Source organism: Melospiza melodia, chromosome 11 (genome assembly GCF_035770615.1).
Source record: "Melospiza melodia melodia isolate bMelMel2 chromosome 11, bMelMel2.pri, whole genome shotgun sequence".
Lineage (NCBI taxonomy): Eukaryota > Metazoa > Chordata > Aves > Passeriformes > Passerellidae > Melospiza > Melospiza melodia.
Genome location: NC_086204.1, coordinates 17,692,830 through 17,709,795, shown reverse-complemented (window position 1 = coordinate 17,709,795; position 16,966 = coordinate 17,692,830). Strand labels below are relative to the sequence as shown.

The 16,966-nt window shown below is 39.7% G+C and overlaps 2 protein-coding genes across 9 annotated transcripts in view; both read left to right on the top strand.

The window, feature by feature from the left end:
* The window catches only part of DNASE2B (deoxyribonuclease 2 beta), a 44,845-nt gene extending 40,075 nt beyond the window's left edge, over positions 1–4,770 (top strand). For all 8 annotated transcript variants that reach the window (XM_063165814.1, XM_063165807.1, XM_063165813.1 and 5 more), the window contains one exon: positions 2,758–4,770. The gene's annotated coding sequence lies outside the window, so the exon portion shown is untranslated. The remainder of the gene's footprint in view (positions 1–2,757) is intronic.
* Positions 4,771–11,246: 6,476 nt separating this feature from the next.
* RPF1 (ribosome production factor 1 homolog) lies at positions 11,247–16,700 on the top strand. Its single transcript, XM_063165804.1, has 9 exons — positions 11,247–11,404; positions 11,487–11,543; positions 12,671–12,751; positions 13,119–13,214; positions 13,899–14,052; positions 14,582–14,664; positions 15,525–15,706; positions 15,793–15,919; positions 16,275–16,700. The coding sequence occupies exons 1-9, from the start codon at positions 11,249–11,251 to the stop codon at positions 16,314–16,316; spliced, it is 978 nt and encodes a 325-aa protein (XP_063021874.1). The 5' UTR covers positions 11,247–11,248; the 3' UTR covers positions 16,317–16,700.
* Positions 16,701–16,966: the final 266 nt, after the last annotated feature.

The following is a 16,966-nucleotide window of genomic DNA, read 5'->3' as shown; positions in this document are numbered from 1 at the left end:
CCAGTAAGTATGAACACACTATATATAAAAAGAAATGTACACCTGCAGAGCTCTGGTATTGTGAAATACAGCATTCAAAAGTGCTTAGCTCCCTGAAGTATGATGGTTCTTCATTTGATCTAGGATATGCAGGAGTGGTACAGATAAGATGTGTGCCTATGGGTGGAGGGATAAAGAGTATTTTATATTAACAGACTCAAAGGGTTCCTTTCCTTCCTTCTGTGGGTGCCCTTCCAGTACACTACAGCAGTTCTGCTGCTGAACAATTTTTCTGAGTTTGACCTGTTATTAGTCACAAGATTATCCCAGCTTCATGCTGAGCCTTTACCTAGGCTTAGTTACAAGGGTTTTCTCAAAACCTGGTGAAATGCTTTTCACCCTCAGTACATAGCTTGGTTTCTGCACACAGTGTTCTGCTGTGGATATGTAATGGACATATGCAATGTCTTTTCCAAATCACAGCAGGTGGAAGCCTGCTTTGAGACTACACTGGAACATCCAGTAGCATTGACATTTTAGGCAGTGGCTGTTAAAAGTTCTTGGAAAAGCAAGAAGTACTTAAAGGTCAGAGGGTTCAGGAAGTTAGCAGGAGCTTAACTGGCATCAAACCATGGCACAACAAAAAGAGTGAAGAGGATATTCTTCTGCAGCTTGCTTTTTGAAATGAGAAAAATGGAAACAATTTATGAATGTAAACAGGAAGGGAACAGCACTTTTCAAAGAGTTTTGAACTGCAGAGCTGTGGAGTGCCTGCTTCTTCCCAAAGCAGAATAATACCTAGAAACTCAGCCAGTGGTTGAGGGCATTGCACTGACGTCTCACCTGAAACAGCAGAGGTATCCCTTTTAATTTCTGCCAACACACTTGATGGAATGAAAGATCCTGAGCCCAAAGGAAAGGAAATTTTAGTGTTCCCTAAAGGATGGACTGCTTCCTGATGAGAAGGAGCTAAAGATGTGCTGCTTTCTGTGCAAAGCTGAAGGGGTGCCCAGAGAAAAAACAGCATGTCCAACAGGTGTGGTTAATCCTTGTCAGGGAAGCAGGCTCTTCCCAGAACTACTGAGCAAAATACGGCTGAAAGAACAAGTGAGAACAGAACTTTTAATTAAATATTAGCTTCAGCCTGGATAAAAACTTGAAAAATTATACGTTTATTTATTAAAAAAAATTCTCATCAAAGACCTGTAAAGAGATTACAATCATGGGACCAGTATATTCTACTTAAGATTTAAAAAATGTACAACAGAATTTGGTCTTGATATTTAACTTGTGTGCAGGATCTGGAGCAGTTTTGTTGGGATCTCCAGCAATGCCATCACTCCATCTCTAAATGATTTTGAGGTTGGTGTCATATCAGCAGTATCAAGCCTGCAGGCTGTGTAACAAGCTAATGATGCAACACTTGAGGATGAAGGTGGAGGTGCTGCTGGAATGACAGAGTCCCACCACACACAAACAGTAAGAACCAACTGAGATTACGTGAGGCTGCAATCAAACGCGAACCATTAAAGACACTGCTTATTAAAAACACAGACCCAACTAAACTGAATTTATATAAACTATCTAATTAACAGATTAGAAAACCTGATATGACCTGTGTGATCTTCTAGTCTGACTTCTGGCATAATGGAGAACAGATTTTCCTGAACTCATCCTGTCCCAACTAGATTGTATCATCTTAAGGGGGGCACATATATCTTCATATAAATATCAACAGGAAATTTACTATAATTCTTGGTAACCCTCTCAATGGTTAATTATGGGTAACTATAAATTAAGATTGCAGGTCTTGGATCTTTGTCTGCCTGAGCTAAGGCATGGATTTTTAAATGAATATTTACACCATAGAATGGTACATAAAGGGCCCCCATTAACTTTCTCTTTGATAAACTAACTAGGTGGAACTTCTTGAACCCCACATTCAAAGGAGAGTATCCTTTAATCATGTCTCATCTCTACTCAATGAAATCCTTCTCATTTTTCATCACTCTTTTGAATTTAGGACCCAGATCCTGAACAACATTCCACCTTTCCTTGCATTGGTACCAGATAAAGATGAAGTATAAATCTCTTTATCCTTTCTCAATATTTACTTCCTTGGGCAATCAAGAGTTACTTTACATATTCTGATCACTATGGCAGAGAAGCAGCAATTGTGATCTGATAAAATTCCTTCCCAGCAGAGGACTTCCTAGGAGATTTGCTGGGCCCTTGTTCTTTCTGAAATATATATTCTGCTTCTTTATTTGTAGATGGCAAAAAGGCTCTCTCAGTGATTTTGTAGAAGAATAAGGTTCAAAGGGATGTATCAGAGATTACCACAAAGTATTTGTGAAGAAAGAGACTGGGGACAGGACAGATCTCCTGAATCCCATACTGGCACTACAGTACTGCACATTTCCATGTGAGGCTGAAGGACAGAGGCCATGGCCAGATGCATTGTCAGCTGATGGATACAATCCTGGGATCAGATTGAATGCTGCCATTTCTTTCCAGATGTATCTAAAAGTCACCTGATGAAATAAAAAAACAGGGTTTGAACCACTGAGTCTAACTCTCTCCTGCCATGCCTTCTCTTTCATAAATAATTACATGCAAGCTTAGGAAATAAAGTATTTTTCCAAACAGGAGAAAAAAAGTGATCAATTTGGAAATACAGACAAAGGAAATATTATTTTAGTTAATCCTTCCTTGTCAATTTGTATGTAACTTTTACTGAAATGTGCTTTTAATTCTGTCCTCTGTCTCTTACTGCAGAGAACAGAGATTGTCTCCAGCATCAGTCTGTACTGGGTAAAGCATCAAACTTGTTGAACCGTGCAGACCAAGCAGAAGAAATCCTGTGATAAAAGGTCCAATGTAAGGCCAAATCTCATTATGAATTTCATTTCTTTGTTCAGTCAAACCCTGTGCACCAGTCAGGATTGGCTCTCACAAGCTTCTACTGTAAAATTATACAAAAGAGGCTGAAATCTAGGCCACAGCTAGAAATAATTCTTAGGAAGCTCTCTGGATTTCCTGGAGGGTAAGGTGTGGCTCTGTGTGTGGGAGGTAAACGCCAGTGTTTTTCTGTTACCAATAATTATGTGCAGCTTGAGTTTCAGTAATAAGAGCTACATATGCATGCTGGAAAAAAAGAGTTTATCTTACACTGGGATTATACGTTCCAAGATAAATGTCTTACATTGCTTTTATCTTTGCTGTTTTGTGATTAGCACTTTTAAATGTCCAAAAGAATGTGCACAGTTTATCAGCACATAAATAAAAAATACAGTTACTGAGAGTTTGTAACATAATAGAGAAAGAAATCTTGTAAATCTTCATATTAGCCCACCAGTCTGTCTACACATTTTGGAACTACTACTTGCACTAGCATTTGTTTTTATTGGCTTCAATAATTTTGCTTTTGATGTTTTTTATGATCACTGCCAAATACAGAATATGCTTTCCAGAAAGTTATCCTGAGGTGAACACACAACATTGAATTATCAGTCTTAAAGGATTTGATAAACCAATAAAGAAAGAAAATCTTATCAGGGGGAAAGGGGCTTGGTAGCTTAAATAAAAGAAATACTGCAATTCTAATGACTATTAATCAAAATATAGAAATAAAGACAGGAAAAACCCCCAACTTTAATGTAGCTAAAATGTAGCCTGTTAAATGATTTTAAAGTCCATTCATTGCAGTGTCTAACCCCCTACCATATGAATATTACGGAAGATATTCTACCATTCTTATAAAACATTTGAAAGGGCTTTTTCTACTTCATTTTGAGTTTTCATAGCATCATGGGTTTTCAGGCCAGAAGAAAGTACCACAAGTCTGCAGCCTGACCTTTTGCATGGTACAGGTGATAATTAGATTGAGGGATGTATCCTTTGGGAAAAAATCCACCACCTTGGTTTAAAGTTTTCATGTGAAAAAGAATACTTCACGGGCCTACCTATCAATTTTTTTCCTAGGGCTTAGTTAATCCAAGGGGTTTTCTGTTTGTTTTGATTTTGGTTTCAATCAAAAAAGATCTCTTGACTCAGTTTTTAAACGTTGCATCTTCTAAAAGATTTGTCTGTTAAACTGAAGATTTCTATGATTATTCTCTTTATTTATGTAATTTCAGGTGAGTTAGTTCTTCCCTGATTCATTGATGGGCCAAAGAGATGAAGCTTTTTAAGTCTCTTTTGTAAAAAGGGTTTCTAGATCCCAAAGGAACCACATAGTTCTGCTTAACCAGTTTCTCAGTTTTTGTCTCAGTATCAGGGCAAGTCCTACTGTTCCACCAACAAAATCCCCATTGCTGCAGTGCTCCCCACATTTGTTCACAAGGATGGCATTTCTGTGTGTCCCTAACTGCATTTCCGCATCACTCCTTTTCATGATGCAGCCCTCCCTCAGGTAAATAAATTACATTTTTCTTTCCTAGCAATATTAACCTGCACTTAACTATCCTATAATGCACATTGTTCACGTTAACTCACCTAGATTCTGGGAGCAATGTGGACTAATTTCTTATCATGTATCACTTCACAGCTTCTGTTCCTTACAAAAGATTATCTTAAAATTTGTAAAATAACTAGTAACTGTCACTAGCTATTTATAAATACTTCTCACTTATTAATAATGCCAAGTAAAAAAACTGACTATTTTTCTCAATTTAAAATGTAAAGTATATAGTAAGAGCCTAGTGTAATATAGCCAGACACTGAAATGTATTGAAACAGAGGAATATTTAAGTAGTATTTGGCTTATTCTCAATAAAATGTGTGTTGATACCATGGAGTTAAGAGCAGTCTTCAAGGGGAAGGGAATGACATTTCAGTTGACACCTTTTACTTTATAATAAAATAATCACCTTATTTCTGTAGTAGCACCTACAAATTATGTTGCAATAATTTTGAACAAAGAGAAAATCCTTCTCTATCTGTGGGCAAACTGCATGCAGAAAAAGAAGCAAAATTATTGGATATACCAACTTGATTTATTTCAGCAAAACTATTCCACTACTGCACAAATATGTCTTAATATAAAATAACAGAAATTTAATAAATAAAATGAAAACACAATGTAGCATATTCTGAGAAATATCTGCCTAGAAATAAGTCATACTCTAATCTTGGATTAACTCATTTTTCCATACATAAAGGAGTGTTTTATTAAGGCAGCCCAAGCTATGTGTAATTGCACCAGCAGAAAGATCCAAGCATCACTTTCTGCAAAGAGAACCACACCTCCCAAGAAACACAAGTTTTTCTACATACCCACAAGGCTGATGAAATGTTGCCATTGACTATCTTCTCTTTTACAGGATAATTCTTTAGCAAAGGGTAGGGATCTCCAGAAGCAGCACAATGAATTCAGCAAAATACCAGGTTTGAAAGAGTAGATGCTTCTTCAGTACTTTGCCATGGGTAACTATTGGATAAACTTCTCAAAAGTTCGAATTGTGTCAAAATACAACTTTATTGTCCATAGAATTTCTATTTGGGGAAGTATTCCAGTTTTCTACTCTGAACACTTGAAACTCTAGCAACCGCCATTATCTTTTTTTTTTCCAGCTTATATACAATTAATGCATTATCTAATATTTGTAATCTACTAACCAGAAGTGCTGACACACTTGTAGTAAATCAAACACCCAATATTAGCCAGGCCAATCTGTCCAGATTAAGATAATGACCAGCTATGCCATCTTGATAAGTCTTGTGGGGAAAAAATTATTATGTTGGTTATAACCACATGTTTACTACTCTGTTGACATCCATACATAAAGTCATTTTTTTTAAACTCAAGTGAGTTGAAAACTAGACACTCATATACAGCAGAATATGGAATTTCCATAAATTTTAAATAATACATTTGCAAGGTTTTTTGGCAAGAATTCCTTATAAAATGCCTTCTTTTTTAAATCCTCTCCTTTGCTTAATTATTCCTTAGATTATGCAAATCTTGCTCTGTCAGGCTTCCAAAAGCTTTGCTTCTTTTTCTTTCTCATATGCACATAACCACAGACACACTCTGAGACGTTTGACACAGAGCACTTGGACACATCCCTACTCCTTGCACAGTGTTTCAGTAGAAGGCTGCACCAGGAGCTGCTGCAGCTGCCAGAAGAGCAGGAGGGGAGAGCCAGGGAGCTGCAGGTCTGCTCTGTCCCCAGCGTGAGTGTGGAGCAAACACTGCTGGGACACATTGCCCAGTGTGGAGCAAACACTGCTGGGACACATTGCCTAGTGTGGAGCAAACAAACACTGCTGGGACACATTGCCCAGTGTGGAGCAAACACTGCTGGGACACATTGCCTAGCACTTGAGGGACACGAAGGTGGCTGAGAACTGATGGTGCAATGTGGCCTTGCCAAGGGCAAACCTTTGATGGGAAGACTGGCTCAAGAGGAAGAGTAGTGCTTGCTGTTTACCCTGACTTTAGGGAGATCTGCAGCATGGACTCCCACAGTCTCCCTGCAGTGAAATGGGTGAAATAGGGAGTGGGAAAACGTGCAAGGTGGATGGGTGATCAGCTGGGCTGTGCAGTGAAACAGGTGTTGATCAGCAGTGCTAATTCCACATAAAAGGAGGCTGGTTACTAATGGTGTTCCTCAGGGACCTGTACAGGAGCTAAAACTCTTAATGTCCTTTTTAATGGCATTCTCAGCATGTTCAGATGTGATACTTTTTGTGAGCAGGGTTGTCAATACTCAGGAAGATAAAGCTGCTATTCAGAGAGGTCTTAGTTCTTTTTTACCATTGTTTTCTTTCTTAAACCTAGGACTTCTTACACAAAAGTGTGAAGATTGTAAAGAAGCTTTAAAAAGAAAGAGCACTACAGAATAAAAACTAAAAAAATTCATTTGGTCTCCTTATTGACCCAGAGTACACCAAACTTTTTTAAACACTCAGTCTGCATTCCTCATTTGGTCAGTGATGTACCTGAAATCTGGTGTCTAGAATGATCCTGAGCATGCAGACATTAATTGGGAATATAATTTAATATAGCTGTGGTTTGACCACATGGTGCTAAATATTTGTAAAATAACCTTTAGATGTCTTACACTGGGCATTCTAAGTGTGTTTGATAAATTTTGTTTTGACAGACTAGTTTAATTTTCCCATCTGTATAATGGACATCATGCCTTCTTTCCAATAAGCATCTTAATGCTTGTACACAGCTCAGGTACTGTAAAAAAGAGCAACCCAGAAAAGCATACAAAAATAATTTTTTTGGTGTTATGTTATGGGATGAGGACAGGGCATTGAGAGCATATGGTTAGATCTAGTGTTCATCCTGAAATAATAAACAATACCCAACCTCATTGTGCATGATACCCATTTTATCCATTAGAGAGATTGCCCTGGGTGACTGAAAACACTGAAATTAAAAGACTGTAGACAAGATCCACTAAGGAATGCAAGCCTGTAAGTCTCAAACAGATGATCTTGAAAAACTACCCACACACTTCCTGCATAGTCACCTGGTAATTTAATGAAATGCACTCCTGGAGAAACAGCCCTGGGTATGCCTGAGTCTGGGAACAATGTGGAAAGAGCTAAGCAGTTCAGCATTTATTTTGTGCTTATTCCTAGCTGGGTAAACAAGAGACTATTCTACAGTGGAAGCCCCAGATGGCTTGGTACAATAATGCAAACTAAGCACCAGTGGCTTAGGCTCTCTGCAAAACACAATTGCAGCCTTTCTCTCAGAAAATGATGGTGTGGATGTCCATCTTTAATAGGACAGCATATTGTGATGGGCCCATGCCCAACTTTCCTCAGCTGAAGAGAAGTGGGCTCAAAGACAGATTCTCCTGCCACAGGAGCATCTCCCACCACTCTGACTGTTCCACCCTGGTGAGGCCACGCTGTCTGTTCTTCACTGTGCCAAAAGCCCAGCAGAGCACCGGGCCAGCAGCATAGAAGGAACCAGATTCTTCAACTCAGAGATGAGAGCATACACAGAGAGAAACTGAAGCTGCTCTACAACTTGTTTTTTGCTGTGTAACTTTTAAAGTAAACTACAGGGAGAATACTGAGATCTGGCCAGTAGTCAAATCTTGTTTCCCTTCAGAAGGAGAGTACCCAGCCTGGCTATTTGATTCAGCATTTTCTAGATCTTATTTGACACACAGCAGTAGCTTCAGCTGGAAGAATGAAGACACTTCTCACCTCAGAAAACCTGCAGGCTTGTGGTTTCAGTGTTCCATTGACAGGTAAGATGATAATCTCCAGAGGCTGGAAGGTCCTGTCTTCTGTATCCTTCAACTACCAGTTAAGCAAAGCCACTATCACTGACTCTGCTACACATTCCATGGTGTTCAGCAGCCCCTGGAACACCTACCAGAGAGAAGCTGTGAGCATGAGGGGCCTGCTGAGGGGTCAGATGTGATCAAAGCTGCTCTGAGGTGTTTACAGGCATAACAAAACCAGACCTTTGGGGTACCACTTCATTATCTACACAGCATTGTGGAGGGAAAGAGACAAGTAGTATGTGCTCTCAACCTTCAGGAAAACAAATAAAAAACCCAAACAACAAAATAAGAAAATAGCAAAATATTGGTTATTACATAAAAACAATCAAACAAAACCCAAACCAACCAAACAACCAACAACGCTCCCAAAAAAACCCAACAAAAAGGACAAAGAAGAAAACTCCTCACCTCCAAAACAGTTCTCTGAATTATTGAATCCAAAGGTACCTTACCCTCTTTTCTCGCCTCTTTCTATATTTTCTTACTTAATTTCCTTTCCTCAGACGAATTTTTATCATTTTGACTTGATCTCAAAGTGGTTTTTTCAATTTTTTGAAATGACAGAACAGAAAAAACCAAAACAGTGCTCTATTGATACAACTTTAAATGATGCTTCATGACTGAATTTACAGAAATTTTCCTCCAAAATTTCTAAGTGCTGACATGGAATCAATGTTTTCATTCATCACTTTTCTATAGAGAACTTGCTTGTTGGGGGGTTTTGTATGGGTGGGTGGGGGATTGTTTGGGTTTTGGTGGTTTTTTTCCCAGTTGTTTTGTTTTTAACCAAGCAGTTTCTTCCAAAATATTTTTTACCTTCCAAAAGGTTTTTTACAATGCTACTTAAGTTGTGAAATAAAAGTATCCTGGTAAAAATGTTATTTGCACAGAACTGAGTTCATAGCTAAGAAAGACCTTGGAACTTCTGTGAAAAAACCAAAGTAATACTATGCATGCATTTATTAGTTGAGCCTTCTATTGAAGTTTAATTGTACGTTGTCAGTGATCTCTACCAAATCCTCAGTGTACTTCTGGTGTCTTTCGTTGTCCCTCCCCTGCCCTAGGAAGTTCTTGTATTATTGTGTATCATTATTTTGTTCCTCTGAGTCCTTGGAAGAAAGGTATTTGAATAATATTAGGAGGTTGTCATCCCTTTTGCTAGGAGGGAGAAAGATGATATGTTTTTTCCTCTTATATGCACTCAGTGATCCCAGCAAAAACAGCATTGCAAACTGGAACTACAAACAACAGAGTTCCCTGTATGCTCTGCTAATAGCAGTGATGAAAATCTCTGCTAATGACTTTGAGAAATAACCTTGCAATCTCTGACATCTGCATCAGCTAGAGAGATAAAGTTACAGCAGTCCTTGGTTAACATATTCTCAACAAAATCCTCTCAGCCTCAATTACCATGGAAACTACTTATCCTTAAGGCAGTAAGGATAGCTGAAATATTTTCTCTTGACAAAAATGGGAGCGAGGCCAGAAATATATGGGATTGTGCATGAGGCCTTTGATCTTTGATTTCTGTGTTAAGCAGAAGTAATCTCAGTGAAGCAAGTTGAGTTGCGGAACAAAATTTGTTTATAGGACAGAACAAGGCTTAAGACATTCTTTATTATTCTGGTTATTTCTAGGTTTTTTTTATTATCTTCCTATATTCATGTTAACAGATTTCTTTTTCCCTTTTCTAGTGAGAGAAAGACATAATAAAGACAAATAGTACTTCTATATAAAATTAGTAGACATCGAGCTTTGAAAAAATGCTTGAGACAAATGGAACTAAGCAGTCCCATTGAGGCTCAGAATTTTGCAGTCTGAAATTAAAAATGTCTCCAATTTAGAACAGGTCCCCCCAGCCCCTGAGTACTCAATTTCTATAAAACACTGTGTAGTCTTTGCTGTGCAGACGCATTTGCACATCTCCAAGCATGAAAATCAGCTCAGGAATAGAAATGACTTTATGTAAATTGAATCTCTAATTTGCTGTAGGAGTTCTTGTTTCATTTTAACATCAAGTTTTAACAGACTTTAATGGAATAAAAATAACTTTTGGGAACATTATCATCAAAAGCCCTATGGTTCCTAATAAACAGGTGCTCCCCAAAACTTAAATCACTTTGAGCAAGGGTCTGAAAGTGTGCACATGGGCAGGCACTGCTGGGCCATGATGTTACCTGCAGTAATGTAAACCCATCAATGTGTCACGTTCGCTCAGAGCTTCCCACTTTGACAGCTAACTTGGTTTATAAAAAACACTGCAGCAATAACCCCTATGAAATACACTGATTTTATCTCCAGGTTCACTGTCTGCTGAGCAATGAGCCCTGGCACGTCGTGGGTCGAGAGAGGTGACTGTGCTCTGCACTCAGCCTCGAGTATTGTGTGCAATTTTGGGCACCACAATGTTAGAGAGACATTGAACTATGAGAGTGTCCAGAGGAGGGTAACAAAGATGGTGAAGGGCCTTGAGGGGAAGCCGTGAGGAGCAGCTGAGGGCACTGGGTCTGTCCAGCCTGGAGGAGCCTGAGGGCAGAGCTCACTGCAGTCACAACTTCCTCGAGAGGGGAACAGGAGGGGCAGGCACTGATCTCTGCTCAGTGACAGGGACAGCACCCAGGGAATGGCCTGCAGCTGAGGCAGGGCAGGTTTAGGTTGGGTATCAGGAGAAGTTTCTCCATCCAGGTGTTTGGGCACGGAACAGCCCCCCAGGGCAGTGGTCACCGCACCAGCCTGAGGGGTTCAAGAAGCGTTTGGCACATGGTGTGTGCACATGGTGTGACTCCTGGGGGCCGTGCAGGGCGAAGAGCGGGACTGATGACGCCCCGCGGCCGCCTCCAATTCGGAACACTCTGTGAGGGTGGGCGCGGCATGCCCGCGCTCCGCCCGCCCTGCGCGAACCCGCCCTGAGCCCGCCCTGAGTCCCGTGCAGCGCATGCGCGGCGCCGCCCGGCGGGGCAGAGGCCAAGGGTGAGGGGCCGGCCCCGCCCCGCAGCGGCAGCAGCGCCATGGCGGGTGAGGGCAGCGCGCCCGCGCCGGGGGATGGCGCCGGCCCGCCCGCCCCGGAGCGGGTGCTCTTCCCGCCCACCTTCAGCGTGTCCGAGATCAAGAACAAGCAGCGTCGGCACTTCATGTTCCTTCGCTGGAAGCAGCAGCAGAGGAAGGTGGGGCGGGCTGTTGCCGCGGGGCGGGGGAGGCCCGGGCCTGGCGGGTCTGGCTAACGGAGCGCTGTTCCTCTGCCCGCAGGAGAAGTTGGCCCTCAAGAAGAAGCGGAGGAAGGAGCGAGAGGCTCTCGGAGACAAAGTAAGGGTTCCGGCCGCAGGAGCCGGTGTGGCGGCGAGGCCGCTGCTTCCCCCCTGCATACGGGGCGCTGCTCGCCAGGGTGAGGGTCCTGCAGCTCTGCCCGGAGCTGGGGCTCCTCAGCTTCCTGAGCCTAAGGGTTTCTCCGCAGACTTCAGGGAAGCGGAGCAGTGAATACAGTGAGAGTGATAAAACATTGCAACGGGATGCCCAGAGTGCCCTACCCCTGGAAACGTTCAAGGCCAGGTTGGAGCGGCCCAGAGCAGCCTGGTCTGGTCCAAGATGTCCTTGCTCACTGCACTGGAATAAATGGCCTTTAAAGGTCCCTTCCAGCCAAACCATTCTGCAGTTGTATGCTCTTTGTGCTCGCTGGCTGTGGTAGCCTTCAGAGACACTGTTGTCTAGCAGAGGTATCAAACAGCTGACTTCAGAAACCTTATTGCTCCTGTGTTAAATGATGCTGTAAACAGGCAGGATGAGTTTTAAACTTAATGACATATCACCACTCCTGAAAAGTTGTCTCTGGTGTGATTGCTGTGGTATTTGTGTTGCTGTTATTAGGAATTGTACTGCAATTTTAATTTTTGTGTAGATTAAAACAATCAGAACTGACTAAATCATGCCCAGACCAGTTATCTGCTGGATTCCAAACCCAGCTGTGAGGAAAGGTTTTGCTTCCTTACTGGACTGATTGAAGATATTCAGATGTGAGTTCCTGTATTACAATAGTCTCACCAGAGTAGTGTAAGTTTACAGGGTAAACATTAAAAGCTATTAGTCATTAAATTCTAGATATCAGGGTTAAAATGTGTTGCAGTTGAAAGCAGAATCCTTTTCTTCCACAGAAGAAATAAAAATGGAAAGAAAGTTCCCCTGTTTTTTTGTTTTGTTTTGAAAAGTGACATTGTTCCAGTGGTGCTTCTCTGCATCTGATGCTCTCTGATGTCCCAATAGCTGTGCATATTTTAATCAAGGTTATGTAACTTCTTTTTTAAAAGTGGCATCAAATAAATAATACTTGTAGTTCTGTGTAGAAATACAAGCAATATTGGGGTGGTATGAATGTGGTATTTGCAATGCATTTAATAATGACATCAATATGTTATGTTAATAAACTTTATGTATTTTAGGCACCTCCAAAAGCTGTACCAAAGACTATTGAAAATCAGCGAGTGTATGATGAAACCACTGTAGATCCCAATGATGAAGAGGTAACTGCATGTCCTAATAAGTTGACCTTTTTTTTTTTTTTTCTAACAAGGGACATAAACTGATTGATGAAACTGAATAATCCCCACTTTCCTGTTAATCTGTTGATGAATTACATTTGACACATGATGGGTTTACTAAGAGGTGATGTCATTGTTTCATTATCTATATTAAATAATTGCCATACTGATATTGGTAGTAAAAGCTGCCCATGTTCATCACACTAGATTCTTAAAAACATGAAAACCATGTGCCTTTGGGTGATTAATTACAGAATAGATCTTGTGAATTAAAATTTTGATCACATTGAACAATTGTTCCTCAGGTATTTTGTACAGGGTGGATTTAACAAAACTTCTGTTTTTTCAGGTTGCTTTTGATGAGGCAACTGATGAATTTGCACCATACTTTAATAGACAGACTGTTCCCAAAATTCTTATTACAACATCAGACCGACCTCGTGGGGTACGTACCTTTTACTTGGAAACCAAATGGTTATAAGATACCAGCGTTTTCATCCTATGATTGTTACATTAAAACTGAAGATAATAGCATTCACATGGATTTTTTCTGTCATTTTATTTAGTGCCCAACAGTAACCTTGTATGTGTGTGTAATCCATTGGTTTCTTCAGCAGTGTTTGTTTCCTCCATAAAAAAACCCCAACCTTGTGCATGTGTTCTTGTATTGAAATGATCAGCATTGCCTGATTAAAGAGATTACTGACATTTTTTAAAACCATAATAGAAATTGCTTTAAAAATAAGAAAAAATACACCTCAAACAGTTTGTCTGAAAACTCAGACATGAGTTCATGAAGAAATTGTTATATTGTATTTTGAGATGCTGTGAATTTTTTATAAACCAGTGTGCTTTATAAATAATGAGTGTGCAGAGTATGCTTTTTGCATTTTCCCACTTTTCCGTGATGGAGGAAGGGGAAAAAGTCCTTAAAAAATCTCTGGTGTGCAGCATTCTTTACTGCAAATAATTTTTTTTTGCACTAACTGAATGAAGTAATTTAAGAGCTTATCTTCAAATCTTTATAGAGATACTGGAAGTGATACATGCTCAAGGATGGAATGACCAACCCTCTGTTCTCCTAACAGCTGAATTCTGCCCACTGCAATTTATCTGCCCTGTTTTGCAGAGAACAGTGAGATTCTGTGAGCAGCTGGCCACTGTTATACCCAACTCACACGTCTTCTACCGAAGAGGGCTGGCTTTGAAAAGAATCATTCCACAGTGCATTGCAAGGGACTTCACAGATTTAATTGTCATTAATGAAGATCGCAAAATACCAAGTATCCTTTTGTGTGTTTATCAGGGAAAGGAAACAATTCTGTCGTGTGCATCAGAGATTTACTTTATTCTGTTTTCTTTCTCTTCACAGTGCAAATTACAGAGTTAAAAATCACTGTGCCAACTTGAGTGTCTGATAGCTAATGGAACTTGGACTTAGTAAAGAAAGTGTTGGCACTTTTTAGTTGTTTGTAATGCGTGGTTAAGCACTTATTATTTCAGTAAATATAACAGTTTGATTAATTAACAAGTTTTTCTGACCAGGAAGATCCATCTCTTTTTTCTGGCTAGATAAAACATTATGAATTCATTAAATGTGAAAACAGTAGAGGATAACCCTTGTTAGCATGTAATGGACATCCTTCAGAAAGCTAGTTAACCAGTTTGGGAATGTATGTTTGAGCATACAACAAAACCTTGGGAATAGATTATGAATCTAAACCTCCAGTGTAATACTGCATTTTGCATTGAATGTTCCTCTGTAAGTTACATGCTCGATTTTACCAGCCTTTTTCTTAACTTGGTGCACAGATGGTCTTGTTTTAAGTCACCTGCCTGATGGTCCAACTGCTCATTTTAGAATGAGTAGTGTGCGTTTGCGTAAAGAAATAAAGGTGAGACTCAAAAATATTTGAAAAATGGGTTATCTGTTGGTTAATTACAAATACATCCAGTCTACTTCAACTGTCAAAACTGCATTTTGAAATGATTCAGCTTGATCTTGTAAATGTGTTTTTTTGGCAAGCTAACAGGAGGCTAAGGACTAGTGTATTCTACTTCATAAGCAGCATATTTCCATTTTCAAGCTTGTTTGCTGTATTTCTTTAACTGCCAAGTATTTTATAATCTGACAAGTATTTTTAAAATCATATCATTAAATAGCAGATGATTAACCTATCAGTAGGAAATACCACATGTCTAGAATACACACAATAGGGTATATGAAATCAGCAGCATAAAAGGTTTCATTAGATGTAGTTTGTCTTGAATAAAACCTAGGTCTTCTCGTTCCTATAGCCCTGTCACCTCTTCTTAGTATTGTCTACCTAGCCCTAAGTAATTTGCAGTAAAATGGGTTTTCTTCTTTGAAATAAGTAATCTCTAATTGGTTTTTATTAAAAGAAGCCCATATGCTCTCAGTCCCATATACCCCTAGTTGGTATGAGTACAGGAGGAATACTCCTGTGATAGGTAGAGTGCATTGTCTACTATAACAGGTTCTGCTAAGAGTAAAAAATGGTGCAGGAGAAAATATAGAATTATTTCTGCTTTTTCATTGAATTTATATTGTTGAACCAAAGATCCTTATGTTACCAGCTGCTCCTTTACACGTTTATGAACTTAGGTTGTGTTTGAAGGAATGATTAGGGCGTGGTTTTGGCCCTGTCCATCTATTTCAAACACTTCTTAGGTAATAGATTAAAATCCTTTTGCATTCAGTCTGTTCTTTGCATTGTTATCGCTCTGATTTCAGCGGAAGGGGAAGGAGCCCACAGAACACGTGCCCGAAGTGATCCTGAATAACTTCACAACGCGCCTCGGCCACTCCATCGGCCGCATGTTCGCTGCGCTCTTCCCACACGATCCTCAGTTCATTGGAAGACAAGTAGCTACATTTCACAACCAGAGAGACTACATCTTTTTCAGATTCCACAGGTGACATTTTCCACAATACTCATTTACAAGTGAGAGAGAATGCTCTTGTAACTTAATTCCTAATTTTAATTCTTTTCTTCCCCAAGATATATGTTCAAGAGTGAAAAGAAAGTGGGAATTCAAGAACTTGGGCCACGTTTTACATTGAAGCTGAGGTCACTTCAAAAAGGAACCTTTGATTCCAAATTTGGAGAATATGAGTGGATTCATAAGGTATGTCTTAGTAATGATAATAGTCTTGCTTGGGGAGGCTAAATCTGACATGAAATGTAACCAAAAATCTTACCCTAGAAAAGTGGTATAAATGCAGGTCTCAGTGGGGAAGCACTTAAGTATTTAGAGGTGTATTTTGAGTCATGCAAAGCAGAAACATCCTATTGTATTTCAAATAAAAAATAAAAATATCAAGGACAATGAATGTCAATATACCGTAACTACTTATTTACAACTCTGCTGTACAATAACTACATTTCACTGTCTGCCCTGCTATAAAGTGGAGTGGTCCTCCTTGTTTGTTTCATCCTGTTGCATGAACTTGCTGGTAAACAACTTCCCTTTTCAATTTCAGCGTCGAGAAATGGACACAAGTAGAAGAAAATTCCATTTGTAAGTGAAATCTGCCAATTGCTGGTGACCAGGAATACAGCAGCTGCTTTGAACTATGGATGATCTTGGACTACTAACTAATGATAATGATACTGAACAGTATCTGTCTGCAGAAAGACAAACAGGAAACATTAAAACTTTCTACAGCAGCAGATCAAGTAGGATGTGACTCTCTTCCTATTTGTAGCCAATGTGACAAGGACAGTGACTTTTTCCAGTTTAGCAGGAAAAAACTATGGCTGTATTTGAGCAACTTGTCATTTAGCCATCACTAAGGATTTGCCAGAAGTGCTGCTGTGCTGTAGAAACAGATCATGCTTCACAACATCAAAGACAGCAAATATGTTGGTTAAAGAAATTTTCAAAATAAAATATTTCTAGTTTTACATTTCAGTTTTATTTTTTCTGTTAACCCAGACATCTTCAGTTAATCAGGTAAGAGATAAATATTTGAAACTTATTTCTAACTTACAGTTTGCTGTTCCCTGACAGTATGGGGAGTTTTCCAAAAAGGTTCTCCTATCCAGAGAACACGGAGAAGGCAGTATGCAATCCATGAAGTCCATGGTCTTTTATTTCATTAGCATTTTGCATAAAATAGGCATGTTGCTGAAGTTACAAAAACAATACACATAACTCCTACAGGCGTCTCTT

What these genes read in the sequence shown, in the direction of transcription:
- RPF1 (XM_063165804.1), top strand. Translation starts at nt 11,249, where the DNA reads ATGGCGGGTGAGGGCAGCGCGCCCGCGCCGGGGGATGGCGCCGGCCCG. An exon ending in GGAAGCAGCAGCAGAGGAAG is followed by an intron (nt 11,405 to 11,486) that starts GTGGGGCGGGCT and finishes CTCTGCCCGCAG; the next exon opens with GAGAAGTTGGCCCTCAAGAA. An exon ending in ATCTTTTTCAGATTCCACAG is followed by an intron (nt 15,707 to 15,792) that starts GTGACATTTTCC and finishes TTCTTCCCCAAG; the next exon opens with ATATATGTTCAAGAGTGAAA.